The sequence below is a fragment of the Pomacea canaliculata genome, linkage group LG7 (assembly GCF_003073045.1).
Source record: "Pomacea canaliculata isolate SZHN2017 linkage group LG7, ASM307304v1, whole genome shotgun sequence".
Lineage (NCBI taxonomy): Eukaryota > Metazoa > Mollusca > Gastropoda > Architaenioglossa > Ampullariidae > Pomacea > Pomacea canaliculata.
The window spans coordinates 11,985,513-12,007,422 of record NC_037596.1 but is presented as its reverse complement, the minus strand read 5'-3'; the positions used below and the strand labels follow the sequence as shown (position 1 = coordinate 12,007,422).

Sequence of the window (21,910 nt, the reverse complement as noted above, 5' to 3'; positions counted from 1 at the left end):
GTCGGATCAATTAATTGTGGTTTTGTTTAGAGTACAGACGAAAAATTCTTTGTCGCTTCGATCATTCTCAGAGCCAGAGCTTAGGGGCAGGCGGACGAGGCATCTGCCTAGGGCCCCGCGCTTTTGATTGATATGGTAACTAGGCATATGGAAGTGTAGTCAGCCGTATCTGACTACGGATTTTTCAGATGCACTAAATGGCTTGGAGGGCATTTGCACATGGCTGACAGATTATCGTCAAAATGGATTTTCAAGCTCTCTGATTAATGCAAGATAAATTGCAGAGGATTTGGATACAGAACCAGTTTTTGAAGTTACACGAATTAGAAAGAGAAGGAGAATGTTTGATTACGAACAATACGTAGGAGAAGATGTAGGAGGAAGAAATGCCCAGGAGGATTTCCGCATCAACTGCTTCAACATGATAGTGGATACAGCAATTGCGTCTCTTCAAAGAAGATTTGAACAATTAAGGAATCATAATCAAATTTTTGGATTTATCTACAACTTCAAGGAGTTGCCAAAGTCGGTGCTGAAGTCATGTGGGAAGAATTTGGAAGATGTGTTAACACATGGAGAAAGCCGAGATGTCGATGGATACGTGCTTGCCGAGGAAATGGACGTATTGAAGTATGTTTTTCCAGATTCTGTGCATGGAGACCTTCGTAAGATGTTGACTTTCCTCTCCATTAAAGGACGATCAGTCGATTTTCCGAATTTATGGATTGCTTTAAGAATTGCCCTCACAATACCTGTGACAGTAGCTTCCGGAGAACGAAGTTTCTCGAAGCTGAAATTAATTAAAACTTACCTGCGGTCAACGATGTGCCAAGATCGGCTGAGGAACATGGCCTGTGGCCATACTCTCCATCGAGAACAGTGTTTCTCGGGAATTAGAATTCAGTGAACTGATTGATGATTTTGCTTCAATGAAGGCCAGGAACGTTCACTTGTAAATATTTTTTAGTGTTGAAAACTTACATGTTATATTATGCCGTATGTTTACGTGTTGCTATGTTATTTGGTTACTAAATCTGAATGTCTTTCGCATGTACGTGTGTCGGTGTGTGTGTTGTGTGTTACTTAATGGCGGATGCAAACCCATCAACTCAACCTCAACTACGACTGCAGACTGTAGGGTTCCATTCGTTGTAACCTATTGACAAACGTTACAAATAAATTAATCGTAGGTTTATGTTGTAATGTGTATGCAGCGTACTGTCAATGATAAAAGACGAGATATCCCTGAGGAAAAAAGTGACTTTAGATCCCAACTAAAACCGTGTGATCGTGGCGTGAGGGCCCCGCACATGCCCTTTGCCTCGGGCCCCGCGGGGGCTAAGAACTGGCCTGCTCAGAGCATGAAACTCAACAAAAGTAATCATACGTACGTTTGTAGCGGTAGCCCCATATTGCGCTTTCGGTAACAGTGATTGAGCGATCGGAGGCTATAGCTGTCCTACACACATGTTTTGATAACCTCACATTTAAAACCATTTCCTTATATCATCTCTTTAAATGAACTTTCGGCTTCGATCGCGTGCGTAAAGCAAATATGTCTGTGAATCGCTTCCTTTTCTTATTATTAAAATCCCAGCACAGACAATGTAACATGAAACTTCTTCGAGGTTGTAGCGAGAGGATTCGGCGGGGAAAGCTTTTTCTTCCCTCCATCATTACCCCCCACCCTCCACCGACTTCTTTGTGGCTTACCTCCCCATGAGCACGTGACTGCGGAACCGGTGGCCGTTTTCTACCATGAAAAGCAGGCAAAATACAGCGCCTGCAGGACTGGTTAGCTTAATGGTTAAAATACTCACGTGTCACCACTGCATTAAAAGGCTCTGAGGTCAGAAACTGTGAAAAATGTAGCAAAATGATTTTAATGGAAGAGTTTTTTTTTTAATTCCTACGCGGTCTACTAAATTTGGTGGCCTATAAAGTTGAATTATACATTGAGGTAGTATATCCTCATACATTTCTCGGAAATTTTTTAGGTACGACTGTATGGTATATCATATGAATGCTATTTCAAACACTACAGCAAACCATGGAATATCTCGCTGACGCGCGAGTTTGAGTAAACGTAAGGGACATAACACAGTTGCCGTTTTGTTCTTACTTTCTAGAGTTCCTTCTCTTTAGATTAATAGCAAACTGTTTAACGGACAGAAAGTGTAATAAAATATACCCAAACATGATTGACAAGACACAGCTTTACTTAAAGAACAACTTAGAGTAAAGCAATTGACAGCCGTCTATAAAAACCAAAATACAGAAATATGAATGAGAAATCGAAAAATCACTAAAGATAGGATCTTCATGTAATAAATTTTGATAAAATGAATTTTTGAAGTCTTGGTAAATTGTCAATGAGTTGAATGTTAAGAAAGCTCCAGACAAAACAATTTTTATATGCAAAAAAGGATCTTGGAATGCCAAATCACTCTGGATTACTCGTAACATTTATGAGATCAGAAGTGGAGGCTCATCATTCTTGCCTACATTTACTCGCTTAAGGGTCAACTTCGTCCAGATTAGAAAGGCTTGCTTCCTTTCTGAAAATCAGTGATAATTGTGTGTCCAGCGCTTGGTTTCATGTTACACAGACATTAGCACTACACAAGCACTCACATTAAGGAAGAAGATTGCTTTTAGCAATGAGATTTTCTGTACTTTCGTAAGGAACAAGAATATAAGTAAACTAGCTCCGAGTTGAGCATCCACACCACTTTTGTAGCTCAATTCAAGATGTCTCAACCACGCTCTGTACTAACAAGTTTGTTCACATTGCTTGTGTTTATTACAGTGGCTTATACACACCTGGAAAATTGTGAGTTTATTTTACACGTTTAAGTCTGGATATATTTACAGGGACTGGCATAACATAAAAAGCATACTGAATTACTTTTAAATAAGAAAGAGTTATTTGTCCATAAAAGTGATCTTTGCTTATTAATATATTTGCTCAAAAAAGAAATATTCAACAGTTTTAGTAGCTGATGAAAACCTGAGCGACAAAATGGACAACCTGGCGTTGTTACCGGAATAAAAGAAGTAATACTTTAAACTTTGGCAGAATACTGCCGGAAGCACATTAGAACCAGCTGAAAGCTAATATCAGAACGGCTGATAAAATATTAATAGAAAAGTTCATTGCTACGCATTTATTCTAACTTGACTACAACAAGTTTCCGGAAAAGTATTTAAAGAGGCCATTGCCTGTTAAGTAACTTTTTGACGTTCATATTTTCCAGGTGAGATCTTCTCATATATTGCCTTCGTTTCCAATCTGTGATATGAATTTTACTTTATAGTGTATCTCTGATAAATAGTTTAGTTCAGAGGAAGAGAGCTCTCTCCTCGCTCAGTGCTGGATTTGTTTTTATTTTCTTTTTCAGGTGCAGTGCTTGAATTTCTTCACCTGTCAGAAAATATGTGTATCAAGCAAAACGACTTCGTCAACCTAACCTTCTGGCTGAATACTTCAGGCTGTGAGACATCAGACACACTCTACAGACTAACCGTGAAAGTCAAAACAGACAAATACATCGCCGATGACGAAGGACGGTTAACTGTTATTAACGGCACGTGTGACGTCACAACTGGAACGTTACTCCGCTGTGTCAGTCCAGCTGGTCCCGTGGAGCTGTACAGCAAAGTGAACACATCACACATAGAAACTGAATGGAAATGGTGGTGGAAAGAAAATGGGTCGTATACACACAGGAGTAAAACATTACATATTACTGCTTGTGGTTAGTCTACCTTACTACTTTAACATGTCACACGTATTTTTCCTTCAAAGAAAAGAATTGTAACTCTAGAGATTTTTATCTAACCCTCACTAGCAAAGCTTTGAGTTTACACACTTTCCCACTTTCACATGAACTATTACAACATGTTATTAAACGTATTGACTAATACAACATTAACCTATTAAATTATTTCAAGAAGGGTATGGTCACAAAAGATCCACCAGGGGAAGAAAATTCCAGACATTGTAGGAAAAGAAGAGAGAGAAAAAAAAAACACGAGGTTTTGCTTTGTTGGTTAAAGGGACAAGCTAGAAGACTAATAATAAATTGTTAGTACATCTCAGATCTTATGTCTCTTGTCTCAAGTATACGGCGTTGTTGTCTTGTCAGTAACTTCTCGACTTGTTTCGACTCATTTTAATTTTAGTTTTTACTCACCTTCTTCACATGTCGATTCAAAGAATTTTACTTTAAAAGGTTCGTGTCATAGCCTTAACATTATATTAATAAGTAGACTACATCGAATCATTTACCAGTTACAAATATATTGCGTTAAGTGGTGAAGAAAAATGTGAAAATGTTCCTAGAATATTACAAAAATCAACGAAAAGGACAAAAAGAACCACTGAATTAACCATTGGACTCTGCTCAAACTTCAAACATTGGCAAAAATGTGAGAGTACTGGAAATAGTCGTCGTCATCATCATCATCATCCTACCATCAGCAACAATATAATGATGATAATGATTGATGATGATTGATGATTGATGATGATTGATGATGATGATTTTTGTTCCAGCACTTTCATACGTCACAAATCTAACTGTCAACGGACAGGAGAGTAAAGGAACTTTTATTGCTGACGTGGGTCAGAACATCAGCGTCTACTGCGCTTTTACTAAAGGAAACCCTCCAACTACCTTTCGTCTGTTAGACAGAAATGGAGGTGAAATAGATGTTTCTAAAGATGAAAGTCACATCATCCACTCACTAGCGGCTGTTTCGTGTGAAGAAGACTGGCCAGTCATCCGATGTGAAGGAAACAGGTCTACAGAAAATAAATTTGTATCATTGCTTGTAAGATGTAAGTACAAAAGGAACATTGGTGAAAGTTTTATAATACAAATAATTCCTTTGTAGGTCCAAGATCGTACGGGTGGGGCTATATTGTAATACATCTGTATGTCGAGCAATTTTTACATCATAGGCACATATTTACGTATTGGTGGATATAGTTTTGTAAAGCTTACTTTTGTTGAACTCAATGAATAAAAGAACACTGAAACAGTAGTAAGTACGACAACCTCTAAAATTAAAAAGAAATATTAGGCAGTACGTTATAAAAGCGGAAAAGTATTGGATGTCAAGCATTGCTTTTCAGGTCCTCCACAGTTTACTGACATGGCCCCAAAATTCGTGTATCCAGATGTAAATGATCACGTGATATTCAATATCAAAGCTCACTCGACAACACTCAGTGGATGTCTGTTGACAAGAGCCTCTACAGAAGAAAACTTGAGACAAAAAGTGAACTGTAGTCTTCATGGTATTCCGCCGAACCTGACTTTAAACATCACTCTTCACAATGAAGTGAAGTTGATCCTGGGCAACTGGACATTAAATATTACCAATGATATGGGCAGTGGAGAGATAGTACTGACATTTATTGCCTCCTCTGGTATGTATTTCTATGTTACATTTACCAAAATTATCTAACTGTTAAGAAAATACAATGATAATTATTTTCGAAAAAATAGTGGTTCTAGAAGGATAAAAATATAACCCTTGTAGTCCCTTTGCATTGCATATTAGTATTAGAATACGTGTGTGTGTGTGTCTGTGTGTGTCCACAAATCTAAGTGTTATTCCGAACAGCTTTCTTTATGAAACTTAAAGTATATGACAATACAAGGTAACTATGGTTTATCCACAACAATGACTTCTTTGTTTTTAGTTTCTTTGAGAAACCCTGAGCAAAAATTGTAGCTTAAATATTAAAGTTATAACATTCACAAATTTACTTTGTCTTAAAATTATTTTTGCCTACACAGAGACTACTTCAAGGCTTATTACAATTATCGGCGTGCTATCCTGTGCTGCAATTCTCACAATTGCTGTCTTTTTTGCCATTCAGAGGATCAAAAAGCAAAAAGGAGGTAGGTGTTTGCTGCTTTAATGTGTTTGAAAAACAACAGAAATTGTCTTTGTTGTTCCTCATTAACAAAAGTCGACATACATACCAAAGAGGGTAGGAAATAGGTCGACTTGGTGTGATTAATATTTGGCACTCCAAGACAACAAATGAGGCTTTGGAGGTTTGTATGAGAACATTACAGTCAACGTATTACATTAGCAACAACTTTAAAAAGAACTTAGAATTGTTTTTTAAACCATCAATTTATTATCATTTTTGTGATGTGTTCAAATCTCTTAGAGATAGGGGTACTGAAAACCTTGTAACCAGTTTGAAATTTAGTAAACTTATTTTCATGAAAAAATGAAATCAGTGGTTAGACGGTAAAAGATGTAAATAACATCAAACACCCTATTCCCTACTTCAGACTAGGGCCAGTTGCAGACATTTTAGCCATTGTCACCAGACCTAAGCTCTTCTTATAGTTTCCTGTTTTGTTTCCCATTTCTCTGAAGGATCTGAGAGTGTAAAGAGAAAATTTGCTCAACATGCTATAAAACAAATTCTGAAAGTTTTTTTGTCTTTTCCCATTTTATTTTCCGTCTATTTAGATAGTAGAATATGAAAGTAAGTTTCTATGAATAGGCTCATACGCAGGTCATGCCATCTGGTCAAAACAAAATTTCACAAGTTAGATTAAACACGTATAGACACAATCAGTATTATCAGTTTAAAACAGGTTTTTTATTTAATATGATCTTGCCTTGTTTTATTTATCAGGTAAAAGGACCAGGTATGTATGCTTAATCTTGACAATGAGAGTTCCACTAAATTTTAGTTGTTTTTGCGAATTTATCATAAAAATAAACAGATACATTTGTATAAGTAAACTTTCTAAATGGAAAAATATTGTGAGTGCTGAGTGCTATAAGAGAGTAGACATAAAGGCATCAGTCACTCTGTTGGAACAGGTCTTATGTACTGAGCTGATTTACAGTTACGAGCATTAATTCATTCCTTAAACTTCAAACTTCTTAAAGTTTAAACCATTTATTTGAAGTCAGTAATTGTCATTTTTCAAGGATTCAACCAGGATCAGGGAACACTTTAAACTAAGTATCAAACTAAGGGTCAAGAAGGGGAACAATTTCAACAAAGTGTTGAACTAAGGGTCAACAAGCGGGATCCAAGCTGCCTTAAAGACACTTGGGAAACAATGAAATACAAGCAGGCTTCTTGATAGGATATTCGGTTTCAGAATGGCTGCAATGAGACTGAACAAATAATACCCACAAGGAATAGAACCGCCCTAAGGAATATATTCGCAGATTCATTTCTAAGTCTTGATCCTGATTGAGAATTCAATGAGATCACTTTGCTTTCTTGTCTTGTCTATCTTTGGAAATAAAAAGGGAGAAACAAGTATATGCACTGTGCACTATTAGGGCTTTTATATACAATACTTGTTAAGTTAAAATCGTTGTACCTACATATTAAAGATTTGCTCACTTTATATAAAATTGTTCTTATTTGAGCTTACGTTGATGAAGTGCTTGTTATCCAAATGTGTGCATGCGGAAGAAGGCATGACCTTTGATATTGTATGCCGCTAACTTCCCCTCTCACTGTCTTCCTCTTTCACTATCTTACACTGTATATGTATATATTATGCCTATTATCATACTATGTCAGTATTAGAGCCTTTTGAAAGATTGCTTGACGCTTACATTTCTTAAAAATGAAAAAGTATACTTTTCCACTTGCATTTTCTGTTTATACATGCTATCTTAACGTCTATAACAGTTTTACAATAATGATAAATGGCTTTACACACACTTTTGCTTTCCTCCTTATTGGCATAAATATAAGGAACTTACTACTCCAACACATTACTTCTTCAACTTTTTAACTTGTTAACTACTGAATTGTAAAAGAAAGAAATATAAGTAAAAAATTATCGGTTGTCATTTAGCTTTGTCTTTTAGTAGACTAGGTTGTTGAACTCTAAATTTATCTTTTGTCAGGCTGTCTGCGGGCAACAGGGATCAGGCAAGAGAAAGTAAGTAGCTAGACGGTAAAATATTTGATTGATTAATGGCAGAGGGGTTGGTTTTGTTAATGATAATAGTGAAGGGTTTTCAACTGTCAATACATATTACAACTGCGTGTGAAGAGAGTAGTTTTGAATTATTTTGTCACGGATCAGTCCGTGCCTCCGTGTTTTTCAGATTAATTTAACCCCTTTGCGACTTACGGACTGCAACTGTATCTTGAATGTATTAGAGAACGAATGAGAACTTTAGATGGGAAAAGGTTAACCGTAAGACGAAGTGTTTGGTGAAACTAGTTCACCAGTAGATTTTGGGTGCGAACGAGGTCAGAAATTTACTGAGCCCCGGCATACCGTGTTCTGAGTCACGACTTGTAAATCTCCGAGTTGAGATGACACAGTAGAGCAGGGTAGTGTTCATCCACGCTTGATGAGGCGCGGTTCTGACCTCTTGTGGATTAACCTCGCCTTGACCAGGTATGATATCTTTTTCTGTTATTGGTTATGGAATAGTCTTAAAACTCAAGTAGGTTTCAAACTTGTAAACACGAACATATGAGAGAAAGATGTGTGGATTGCAGAACATTGTTTAGAATGGTAGTATAGTGTAAACTCTAGTTACAGGATTTAATAGTATGGACTGAAGAACAGGAGCTCTTCTGGATGAGAAAGATCGCCTCCCAGGACCATTCCTTGATCACCTCTGGTCCAGCACCCAGCAGCACGAGGGCCTGGAGCATCGTAGCCCCGTGACGTCACCACGGAGTACCTTCGCTGTAACCCCGGAACCTCCTGACGTCACGGCCAGGACGTATGTATGTGTATGTATGTATGTATGTGTATGTATGTATGTGTGTATTTGTGTTAGAGGCGTGTAATCTTCATTCTTGATGTGAAAGATTTTATTATGTTGAGACTGATCGGGGGAGTGCCCCGGATGTAAACATTGAATGTATCGTTTGGAGTTTCGTCACCTCTAGAACGCTGTCTTAAGGCGAGTTGTTTACAAATGATTATTTGTGTTGTAGTCTGTAAAGTACTGAGTTATTCAACAACGAAATGAACATGATGTGGGCAGCCTCAGGAAATCGTTCTGTTGTGTGTTGAAAGAATGTCTGGCGTAAGTGTGTTGTTAAGCCACCCGTCCCGTGACATATTTGGAAACGGCTAAATCATAAATATCCCAACAATTAGTGTGAATTAGTTTCTTTAAATTCTTACATACTTTTCTTTAAGTTTATTCTTGCATTGTGCGTCGTTAACCACAACATAATCTGCTTCTGGCTCACACAAAAGTGTTTGATATGATATCAAATCAAATCAAATCAAAACAAACTTTATTATCTGTCGAGGATACCCAGAACAAATTTTTCTTCGCTCACAAGGGCAGGCATACATACTCACACAGACATTTAACACACAGTTAGGAGTAAAGCACACAGTTAGGAGTAAACACAGTTCGGAGTAAAATCGAGTCTCATGACATCTCAGTGCAAATGAAAGATGTGCGTAGTTCTCTTCACCCTGTACAGAAGGTTGAGATTTGTCATGAGTAGTTTGCGGAGCGGTTTCAGCGAGTGAATATTCGCAAGGCCTCCAGTCCGGATGGTATTTGTGGCAGAACATTATGTTCCTGTGCACACCAAATATTTGTCGACATCTGTTTCAGCGCTCTATGGATTTGTAGAGGGCCGGTAGTCCGGCGTTGTTGCTAGTTTTAATGCGCGTGAAGTGCACTATTGTCCATCACAAAGTCACCATCATTCACGTATGGACACATCACACAAGGTTAATGAAATCAGGACCATGAGAAACAAGTATCAGAACATGTTCATGAAAGTTAAGATCCGAATTTACGGAGACGGATGGTGAGTTCGGCTCTTAACTTTAGTTTTGCAGTCTTCCTTTTAGTATCTCATTCATTCATTCCTTCACTGGTATCAAATTTCGCCATGTAAAGCTTGTCCTTCAGCACCTGTTGTCGAGGCAGAGTGGAAAAGTGGATAGATGCAGTGGCTCACCAGGCTCATTTCTTAGGTCTGTACATCTTGAGAGGCTGCACGTCAATTTTACATGGTATAGCAAGTCTGTTATACCTAGCCAGTATTTTTCTCTGTCTACCCGACCAGTTTTAACCACAGTCCAAGGTACCCAGACGGGCGACATTAAAGTGTCGTACCGGTGACACTGCCGAACCAGACCAGTTGTACTGCGAAACGATTATTAGGCTACAACGAAAAGTGTTGAAAATGAGTCCTGCCTCTTAGTCTCATGTGGCATGTTGACTTTTCAGACCAAGCTATATGAACGTCTAGAATGGTATTTTATTTGTCCTCAAGACCTTACATGCAAACCAGGACTAGTGGCCCACCAAGGTGGCAACCACACTAAGTATTATCTTATTTTCCATGGATGACAGGACAGGATGTCCACCACAACTGGGATGGGTTCTCCTAATCATCATCCTTCGATTAACTGGCACTCTAGCCTAACTTGGAGTAAGCCGGCACACTCGTAAGAGACCTACTAGTTCCACAGAGAGTGATTTGTATTGTTTGGTATATTTGTATGTGTTTCGGTGTCATTAAATCTAATTAATAAAAGTTTAACATGAAAACGATGTTAAACTAGCTTACGATTACTCAGTTTTTTACTTAGGTCTCTAAACTGTAGACACATCAAATTATATTTTAAGAAATAGGGAAACTCTCTGACAAAAAGAACTTTGAAATAATTCACTCTTAACTAATTGTCCTTCACCTATCACTTTAGCTTTTCAAAATGTGTTTTTAAAGGATGAGCATAAAAAATAAATACTTTTAATTGATATCTCAACTGAAGAAATATTTGTTTTGATTTTAGGCTACATAATAATGATTCATTGGTGTTTTCATTTTTAGAGGTACTAAACGTGTGGCACATGTTAAATGGTTGACTGAGTACCTCATGGACTATCATCAGTGCCAAGTGAAGATTTAAGCTTTTGAAATATTTTAATGTAATTTTTAAGTACATTAACCACATACACTAAAATACGCGAGCACAATAAATATTTCCAGAGCTAAATGAACATGATTGTGTTAATTGGTGCTAGTGGAACAATTTCAACAAAGCCCAGAGAAAAGCTGAGACAACTCATTAAACAGTGTTTTGGCCACAGACGCAGTTTCAAAATAAGTTATTTCCCTTGTATGCACGTTCTACACATTATCTACACACACAATGTCTGCTTCAAGAATAATCACTCGTGTGTTCTTTATTCATTCATTTATTTATAGGCCGATGGGAGTTGTGAGATACAAATTCTTTCTTGTTTCTTTTATCTTAAAATATAACACTGTTATTTGTGTGAACAGTACACAACATAAATAGTGTTATATAATTTGTATAGGCATCTGTTATCTTTTTGACTTTTGAGGCAAAGTGGAGCATTTGAAATAAAAATCTGCGTTTTGTAAGAGGAAACAAAGCACTTTGGATAATATAAACATTATAAGAACGTTCTGAGAAAAGGAAAATCTATAGTGCTTTTTATTTAATTTTGATTTTATAAAACGCAGACAGGGGCCAGAAAGATACATACGGATGCAAAGATAGAAATATAAACAGATATTTTGCGGTTTTAGCAATATCCATTTGCTCCATCAACAATTGAAGCCGACTTTAAAATCTTGCTGGCATGAACTCTAGGGAATAATAAATTTCCCTGTCTTTTATCAAAGAACATATTAGTTATGACTGTACTAAACTGTACAAGGAAGACGAAAACTTGGAGTGTTTATAAGATGTAAGGAGTACAGGATGTACTCAACCTTCAGCTCCAGTTGATGTGGACATCGCACTCACACTGTTGTCTACACTGTGTATCGCCATGGAGACAGCTTTCCAAATATTCTCTTTTCTAATAATATTTAGTTTACAGAAGCTGGCGTTTTCTTCTTGCAATACAAGTGAGTAACACAACTTTTTGTACTAAAAATGGGCTGATATATGGTGTGTACATATATCGTACACTAGGCATAGCAGTTTAAATATATAAACATTAAAACATTTCCTTTATCGACCGTAAAAACGTTATACATGTAACTGATAATAAGTATAAACTAAAAGCATACAATTACTTACTATAAAATAATTCGTTTTCTTAGTGGCGTGTGTAACAAGAGTTTGTGAAACGTGAGTTTTTTTTTTCTGAATGAAATCTAGTCAGTATATGTCTGTATATGTCTGTAAACACGATTATGATTGTATTTTCAGGGGGAAAGGTGAACGTCGGTGAAATATTATCTCAAAACGAAGGCAGTTTTTTAAATATTAGTTATCTTCTCAATGTTAGTGAAAACTCAATATCTACAGACGCAGCATATCTCAGTGTTGACGTGTGCCAAAAAAGCAACAGATCACCTCTGTGCAAATTTATAAGGCTACAGCAGTCTCAGGACTTCACTGTGAAATATAATGATGTCAGAGATGACACACTGTGTGTAGCAGAGCTTCGCTACATCACCAGCTCCATGAGGACCTGGGAGATAAAGATTTCACAGCTGCTCACTCGGTCCATCACTGCTATATATCTCGACATTCAGAACAAAACTCTACACAGACAGACAGTGCTGCAGATACCCATTGATGTGACATGTAAGTAATTAGAGTTACAAACATAGCATCTCCAGTATTGTATTATTGCTGGTTATTGTTGCTAGGACTGCTTGAAGTGACCACAAAACATATGGTGAGGGTAAAACAACAGTTTGTTCACGATTGATTCGATCACAGACACAATCAAGTTGTGCAACTTTAAAAGACAAAGACATCAGCCGATCGTTTAATAACGCATGCCAGAATGTTATTAAGTACAAATCTGATAACGGCTGTAGAGTGACACTTGATGGGGTTGGCTTGTCTGCACATACAAATAAAATGTGGGTGCTATGGGAGAAAGGAAATAGAAGTTTGCTACAAGAGAAACAAAACATACAACTAATATTTGAAATAAGTGATTTATGAAAAGGAATATAAAAGACAATACAATATAACTACTAATAATATCAGTGTCATATCCAATTTATAAAAAAGTATAGCATAACAAAACCCAATATAAATAGCATAAAGTAAATATAAATAATCAAAGCCTGAGTTAATAAGCACAAAAAAACAGCAAAAAAAAAAAAAACAACAAAAAAAAGACCCAACTAAATAAAAAAATACTGGAACAGAGAAAGTAAATAAAATATGTATTTGGGTTGATTCTTTCTTCGCCACTAAAAGCTCTATGGCAGTCTGTACATTATTAGCAGCGCATGCAGCAAGGTGCACCCTAGTGTCATTGACGTCCACACACACAGACACATGTGCGCACATACACTCGCGAGCGTATGAAAAAACACAGAAAAAAAATCCTCCGAAGGCTTGCTAATAAATGCTATCAGGTGAAAAATACACTGAGTAAACGACTGGCATTTTTTTGTTTTTTTACGAAGAAGAAAAACAAACTATTTACGGAATCTAAGCTAATGTATTTATGGCTGAGAACGGATAAAGTACATGTTCTAATATTTCTCTGAAGTGTCAGAGTTGTAAGCTAAAAAAACGTTCAGAAAGTGCCTATCAACATGAAAGTTTATGGTATCTTTACATATTTGAATATGTTTTTAAAGATAACCTTTTTATTTGTTACTGAGAACTTTGATTTTCACGAGGAAATACGTTGATGCTAAAGTAATATTGCTGTTATATTATGTTTATAAATCCTCAGTATAGATTTGTGCAACATTGTAAATAAATTAGCTTATGTTATTTACAATTTCAATACATTGATCAAAGAAGTGAAATTAATATATAGATATATCAAAGTCAGTATTCTAGACATTTTAAAGATAATACAATTATCAGATTGTTTAAGTAAATGAAATTATTATTTTTATTTCTAATTAGTTAATGAGTTGGTAAAGGAATGGAAATGAATCTATATGTACATTTTTTTCTTACTAACAGACCCATCCAAAGTCACAAATCTGACCGTAGACGGACAAGAAGTGAATAATACTCATCACATTAACGAGGGTCAGGAAGTCAACGTCTGCTGCTCTTTTAACAGAGGAAATCCTCCTGCTGTCTTCAGTCTCTTAGACATAAGTGGAAAGGATATTGCTCATAAAGTGGATAAAAACGCAATAAAAATGGAGAGGGGTGAAGAGCATCTAAAGGTTTCTCTGTCAGTCAGATGTCAAGACGACTGGCCGACAGTCCGTTGTGAAGGAAACGGGTCGGAAAGAAATAGATCGGTGTCCTTTCTTGTGAGATGTGAGTAGACCACTATGTAGATCATTCACAGAGGTGTGGGTGTTAATGAGAGACTGGGAAGTGGTGTAATCTGGTCAGTAGTAACTAAGAGACAGGTGAGAGCTGAAGGGGGGACCCGCCTCGTGCTGCACCCATCAAAGTGAAGTGGGGATAGGACTAGGATAAACATATCTTCTGGTCGAGTGAACCTCGAGTCTCTGTCACGTGGTCCTTGCGATTATTTTGCTCCTAGACCAAAAAAGACAGAACATCAGCAGCGGGCATGGAGAACAACATCCTTTCCCCCACACAATATTTTTGTTCCCCTGCGATATTTGTTTGCGCCTGACCAGTCAGTTGTGTTGCTGTGTATATTTGTGTCTGGTGAATGTGATAATTTGTGGATAATCATATGCTTTTATTTGAATGTTGTTCCCTACGAGCTTCGTGCACTGTGTTTGTTTCACGATGAAGATGGGAGTAGAAGTAGTTGATTTCCTAAATGTTTTTGAATCGATTCTTCGTGTGATTATGTTCAGTAAACTTTTTCTGTCCTTGAAACTCCAAACCCAGGAACTGGCAGATTATGCTGAAGGTTATTTTGTGTGTGTGTGTGTGTGTGTGTGTGTGTGTGTGTGTGTGTGTGTGTGTGTGTGTGTGTGTGTGTGTGTGTGTGTGTGTGTGTGTGTGTGTGTGTGTGTTTTGGTGTACGGTTCTTGTCATGGATAGTCGACAAGTTTAATTTAGACTTATTTTATCCAAAGATATCAAGATATTTGCATCTATTTATAAAAACACTATTCTCTACTTGAAATCCTTATATTTTTATCCCATCTGTATGTTCTTATGAAACATCTTTTTATTTAATTAAAAACCACTTAGTCTGTTGTTTTATTTGTAACTTTTGTACCTGATGTTTGCAGGTGCTCCTCAGTTTGTTGACGGTCCTGTCACATTTGTATCCTCAGAATTGGAGAAAGTAACATTTCGTGTAAAAGCACACACAACAATATTCAAGGAATGTTTCCTGACACCGACCCCGTCACAGGATACATTCATACCGATGGTGAAATGCAACCTGAGTGGAGAGCCTCCTAATCTGTTGTTGACGCTTCATCCGGAAGAAAACATTACCCAAGGAATCTGGAAAATAACTCTTGGCAATGAAATAGGTTCTACCAACACAACAGTGAACATCGCTGAATATACTAGTATGTATGTCAACTCATCTTTATTACCATAAACCGAAAACACAGTAGAAAATACGAATACTGTCAACATGCTTATTGGTTACGTACACAATTTTGCTGGCATACCAACTGTAAAATACAATAAATCATTTTAGTCTTAAGTGAATGTTGCTGTTTATAGAAAAAAGGTTTAATTAATTTTTATTATTCTATCAATGTAAATCTTATTACATCTTTTAAAAAGCTTATAAAATGTTTCATTAATACTACTGTAGGTAATATGAATAACTGTTGGCAGCATTATTAACTATGGATCTCTGTACAATAGTCATCTAGTTTGTGATGGCAAGCCGTCATTTCTCTGATAACACAAAATCTCAATGGTTTTGCTTACCTACCTAGACTGTGTATACCAGAATCTTTCCTTACTTTACAGTGTCTGAGACGACAGCTCCAAGTGTAGAGTCAGTGTCTGAGACAACAACCCAGTGTGTAGAATCAGTCGGTGTATTAACAATCGGCCTCTCGTGTGGTGGTGTCTTGCTTGTCGCTGTTATTGCCAATGTCGTCGTTTGTCTAAAAATAAGGACCAGGGAACATAAAAACGGTAAGTTTATGTTATATAAGATTGCGGTCTGCTATTTATACTTGTCATAAAAGTTGTCATGACAGAATTCATATAAAGTTTGTAATACGTTTAAACATTAATTACCATCCATCATTTCATTTTTTTTTTTGGTTCTTTACCCCGGGTCTTAGCGTCGTTGTATTATTAGAAAAAAAGTATATCGAGAAAGCGTTTTGAAGAAAGACAGAAAATGCTAATGGCTGATTACACTTTTACTCGGGTCACCTCCGTCTACTGCCGAAATTTTCGAATATCAAGACAAAACTGAGCTGGTCTAACATTTAGATGTTGTTTATGTGTCTAAGAATATCTTTTACCCTACCTCATAGATAATATTTCATGAGTGAACTTTTATGTTAGTGAATCCCAAGTTTCTTCGTTTGGCTTCTCGTGAATTGCATCGTGTGATATTTCGCTATACAGTTTCGTTGTGATCTACCCCATCGTGTTTTAAAAATGTCGTGTCTGGTTTTGTTAGCATTTATTTTACTCCAGGCCTGCAGTTTGCAGTTCCACCATTTGGAGCAGCTTGCTTTGTGTTGAAAGCAGGGCACAGCCCTGACGATTATTTATTTGTATTTGGATGCGAAATAAAGCTTTGGGTGTGTGTTGTGTGTTTACAGTCACTTTTTATGTACGTAAGAAAACAGATTTCTATCGTTCGGTGCAATTTTGAAGAAAAAACTGACTTGACCTCGCGTTGACACTAACGTCTTCATTACGTGATTGCGTCGCGAATCAGCGCGTGTCGTCACAACCACGTGACCGAGTGTTTTCTGGATAATGGAATTCTGGAAACAACAATCAGCATGCAACAAGTGACTTTGCTATCGTAAGATTTGAACATACTGTGTAAATAAACATATTTGCATTGAAACACAAGTCCTTTCTTTCATGCAGCTTACCTACCTGTTGGTCATGCGCTTATCTTCTGCTCTGAGCAGTTCACGCATGCAGTTGTTTGTGTGATTTAGGGTCGGTTGTCCCTGAATTGATGAGTGCATGTACATCCATCAATTTTTCTGCAAAGGAGTATGAGCTGTATAAGAGTTTTGCATGTAAAAACATAGATATATCGGCTTTCACGCTTGCTTATGAGGATTACTCTACTTTTGCTGCAAATTCTGTTTAGGACCACATATTGTGCCAAAATTTTCTTAAAGAAAGATCTTCAGTCTGTACATTTTCTTTACTTACTTCTCACAATGTATTATGACAAAATCCTTATAGTAACTCTTTAGATATCATGCTACAAAAGTTTGAAGTTTTTCCCTTAAACCATATTGGACTCATTTCTTTTTAAAAACAAAATTACTTATTTACTATTCGTCTTATTGATTAATAAATTAGATTTTATCAGTTTACTTTATAGTATTTGTTTGAAAAAATCAATTCTTGTCTCTATGGTGATCCTTGAAACATTAGGAGATAGAAATGACAGTTTGATATAACTTTATTAATATCTCTATTTGTATTGATACTTTATAAGTTTATATGATTGCACAAGCTTGTTTAACCCACAAAACTTATTGCTTTCTTTCCTTTCCGTACAAATCTTTCACGAAAACTAAGCAAAATAGGGTTCTGCATGTTGAATTCATGATGCACGTACATTCTGTGTTCTCTCAAAATCGTTTCCATGTCCTTGCGGTTTTACCAGTTACCTGCACAATGAGTGTGGCTGCTGTTCTCATACTGCCAGTCTCTTTAGCTTAACCTGATCCTTGTCCTGGATTGTTCTGTATGTTTTCTTTACCTGTTTACATTTACTTAACAGCCCGGTTTAAAATATGTATTATTATTATCATTTGAATTAAATTTTATTTGGCCCTTTGGAAAAAATACATTATTTCTTGGATTTTTTTTAAAGGGTCAGGTAAATAAGAAGCAAAAGTGTCTGACAGTTGTATAGCTAAAATAATCACATTTGCTAACCTACAACAGCTGAAAGCTATCCTTAGAATTTAGACATTTAGATTCTTAGTATTAGGCTGAATCGTATACAATTTCCTAATTTCCTATAAGTCAAATATCTTGGTAGGATTGACTATGTATCGTGGGAATGAAGTACTGAAGTGGGAGAGGAACCAAAGAACCCACAAAAATAACGGGGATTCAGCTTCAAATGCAAGGTGGGGCAGTTGTCCCCTCAAAAAAAGAGACTGAGGAGACAAAACTATGAAAGTCGTTCACTGTCAGCATGAAGTCCCCCCAACGGACAGTCAAAAACAGCTTTTGCTATCCTTGTTTCAGATGGAAACTGTCAATGTAATCATTAAATAATAAACATCTACATTCTGAGAAATACTAGTATCGGACATTTTTAAAATGCTAACACTCATTTTGAGGTATGAAACAATAAATTTTAGAGGATGCTCGTTATATTATAATTAAATGGTAACAATTAAATGATTGTTAAGTGTTTCTTAGACAGTGACACTCCTGTTGTTGAAGCCACAAACTGCAGCCATAGCCGCAGTGTCCATGGTGAGCTTTATCCTATTTTCAAGTTGTATAAGACCTGTAAGTCTCTGATAAAACTACATGAGACTTACAGCCGGACTTGAGGCCAGCGCTCGGGGGGGCGAGGTCCTTTATAAATCCCCTGATCTTTCAGTAAATTTTATTTAAAAGTATTCGGGACCTTCCTATTCAGATTCGTCATAAATAGCTCTGCAGACTTCACTTGTATAGGAATGAACATAGACTTATTCATCTCAAATCTTTTCGGACAAGTTTCCAAAGGATTACAGTAACTTCCTGTGTCTGTATGATGCTGGTCTCATGAGGTTAACTGGCAGAAAGCATTAAAATACAGCAATAGAAATACACTGCTTGGCAGGAACATGTACTAATCTCTCTTATGAATATAAGAAAATACCAATTAAATAAATAACATCCCAATTTCCTCCCATTGTATGGTGAAACAACTAATTGTGAATTATAGTTGCAGGCAACCTCTTTTAGAAACTTGTTCTTTTTATGTTGTGAAGTATTGAATGTCAATACATTTTATTTCTATTTTGGGTCAGTTCAATTACTTTACTCAAGATCTACTTATTCATTCACTCACACAGATTCAATGATATCTACAAATGTCTCAATACTATTTGCTGCTAAAAAGCAGATATAGTATGCTCATGTAGGCATTATCATTATTATGTTTCCACTGTACCAGATAAAGCTAGACAGGACCATAGTGTTTGATTATTTGTAGTGAGACTAAGTGCCTCAATGTCTACAGTAATGAATTTAATGAGCATGGTTGCATGATAAGCTTTTAAAAACATACTCACAAAATGACTTTCATTAAGATGCAAATAATACAAACAAACACACATACTTAAATGTATCTCTCGGATTGGCAACCATAGTTTCTGAAAGTCTGTTTATGCTATATCAGCTTTATTTTCATGTACATGTAATCATTTGTTAGAAAAAGGATGTACACAAGAATATCGTAGTCCTCAGCAAGTGATCAGCAGGTGAAAGCTGTTCTGACCAAAGTAATCATAGAGACAGAATCACCTCAAATGTACTTGTCTTACAGTGATTTCATGGCTCATTTTTTTTCAAACAAGAATCTGACAACCCCTATAAGTTTTACAGTTAATGTGTCGAAAAATGTTTTAGTTGATTGCAGATTTGTTGCTGGCAATTGGTTTCTGATAGTAAATAGAGAAAAGTGTGATATAAGTGTAAATACATTTTTAATTTCTTTGTACCTAAAGCATGGAATTGGGCTTAGACATCAAACATGATGCCTGTTAAAGTAATAATAATATTATTTGTTTGCACTATTCCAGATAAACGTGGACTGGACTGTAGGTTTGGTTATTTGGAATGGAATTATGTGTTCAGTTTCTAACCCTTCATCTATGGGCTGAGTTTGCTGAACATTCAGTGATAAATCCTCCATTGAACATGGTCAAGCAAAAGACTTAAAACAAACCTGCAATCAGCATGCACTTCTGTCGAAAGATGCCACCTATCCTGTCGTGATAAATCATATGTGAGAAGATTTTTGTAAGTGATAATTAATTCATTTCTCTGTAAATAGAATAGGCAGTATTAAACAAGGTGGAGACAATCAAATATTTCGAGTTAATATTAAACAGAAACAGATTAGAAGTAACATATACTTTTATAGAATAATGTTATTTAAATGTAGCTATTGTGGGTAATTGTGTTGCACTGAGAAGACACTTGACAAAAATAATAAGTTCCTGAAAGAAAACTGCACACGCAATCACAACACACACACATGCGTAATATAAGCCACATGCCCACACATAGACACACATACTATCGCCACTCTAGTAATGCTAGGTTCATCATGTTTAGTCAAATGTTTTAGGAACATCAGTTCTGATCAAAACTATATATTGTAATTATTGCTGTTCAATGTTAGCCTCAAATTATGATTCCTTTATCCTGTCAGAATGTGAAATTCTTGTTACTGTGTCTAATATATCAGCCAGGGCTACGCAAAGTATCATAATGTATTTTCAGCATCTAATCATTTTTTCCCACTTAAGTCTGAAACTGTCTTGTCAAACTCACCTTTAAATGTCATTTGACAACCATTGGGTGTCTCTGTATCTTTACTATTTTTATGTAATATCTAAAGGTGTAGGTTATACATGCAATTACTATTTTTCATTGAATAAATTTAGCTGACCTCTTGGCACTTTGTACACCATGATTCCTCTGCTGTGACGAATATAGCCCTCAAGATTAGAGATGTTTTGTTGAGGTGCTATGATTTCACATACCCAAGTCTGCTTTATTTTAAGTATAAATTGTTTTCTTCTGAATTGGATCTTTTTATTAGAACAAATTTTGATGGTTAGAGTTCTGAACTATGAACCTGCTTAAGATCTTGTTGAATAATTCTGTCATAAATATACAAATAAATTGTAAATTGTTAAAAGATTGTCATATACATATGTCTCTAAATTATATATTTATATATATATTTTCCATATCATCATCATCATTTTTAGCAGAAGCATTTCTTATTTTGTGTAAGGTTCTCTTTAGCAGGTACTTGTTTTTGACACACACACACACGCACAAATTATAAACTAATAGACAAGACCTAAATTTTTTATGGTGGTGGAAAGGACAATACACTTTGTGGGAGTACTGTCGTAGCCATGCTGACATCATTGTACACCATACTTTAATAATTCCTTAGGCTAGATTAGGTGACCCATTGGATTGTTTCACACTGATTGATATGCCGTGTCATACGTTTATATGCCCATTGATTTGTGTACCCTCTGTCACCCACCCAATTCCATCATGTAAACACATCTCTTTCCCATCTTAAACATAAATTTGTAAGTAAATGTGTGTGCATGTGTGTAGGTGTATTAGTTTAGTTTATTCCTTGTTGCTCATTGAGTAAAGTGTTAACTTTGAAAGAAAGAGTGTGTGTGTGTGTGTGCCATACACTGCTGACAGGCTTGTGCAAGGTATATTCACATTCATTTCATATGAATGTCTGTCATCTTTACCTTCACTCCACTTAGATTTTACTTTGTATAATGTTTTTAAAATTCAGTTGCTGAATCATTCTTTGTTTCACTCCATTATTGTATTTTCCATATTACTCATTTAGTTCATATTGTCTACATGATACATGGTGATATAAGAACCAAATATGTTCAACAACAGTTAAAGGGAGGTAATTGGTGTAACTGTTACTAAACACAACTTTGAAGTAATGAAAAAAAAGTTAATGTCAAAACTTTAAATGTTTCCAAAGAAAAACTTAAAATGAAACAGTTTTTTTCGTATAAAGGGACTAATAAATTTGATTAATAAATTGGCTGCAGGTAAACAGAAGAAAAAGGTGTGCA

The 21,910-nt window shown here is 36.1% G+C and overlaps 2 protein-coding genes across 5 annotated transcripts in view; both read left to right on the top strand.

The window, feature by feature from the left end:
• The first annotated feature begins 2,691 nt into the window (after positions 1 to 2,691).
• LOC112569625 lies at positions 2,692 to 9,026 on the top strand. Of its 2 annotated transcripts, XM_025247459.1 has the most exons (8): positions 2,692 to 2,833; positions 3,402 to 3,758; positions 4,559 to 4,843; positions 5,141 to 5,437; positions 5,811 to 5,915; positions 6,674 to 6,686; positions 7,918 to 7,952; positions 8,562 to 9,026. In XM_025247459.1, the coding sequence occupies exons 1-8, from the start codon at positions 2,752 to 2,754 to the stop codon at positions 8,585 to 8,587; spliced, it is 1,200 nt and encodes a 399-aa protein (XP_025103244.1). In that variant the 5' UTR covers positions 2,692 to 2,751; the 3' UTR covers positions 8,588 to 9,026. The 2 variants fall into 2 exon arrangements, with proteins under 2 accessions (XP_025103244.1, XP_025103243.1); XM_025247458.1 differs by having other exon boundaries at positions 6,674 to 9,026.
• A 1,789-nt stretch (positions 9,027 to 10,815) lies between these two features.
• The window catches only part of LOC112569622, a 32,507-nt gene continuing 21,412 nt past the window's right edge, over positions 10,816 to 21,910 (top strand). The window contains exons 1-5 of one of the 3 annotated variants that reach the window (XR_003100478.1): positions 10,816 to 11,893; positions 12,201 to 12,581; positions 13,938 to 14,246; positions 15,149 to 15,436; positions 15,852 to 18,530. Coding sequence is in view for 1 of the 3 variants with exons in the window: in XM_025247457.1 (XP_025103242.1) it covers positions 11,815 to 11,893; positions 12,201 to 12,581 (460 nt within the window). In the remaining 2 variants the exon portion in view is untranslated. The remainder of the gene's footprint in view (positions 11,894 to 12,200; positions 12,582 to 13,937; positions 14,247 to 15,148; positions 15,437 to 15,851; positions 18,531 to 21,910) is intronic. The other 2 variants (XR_003100479.1, XM_025247457.1) reach the window with 2 other exon arrangements.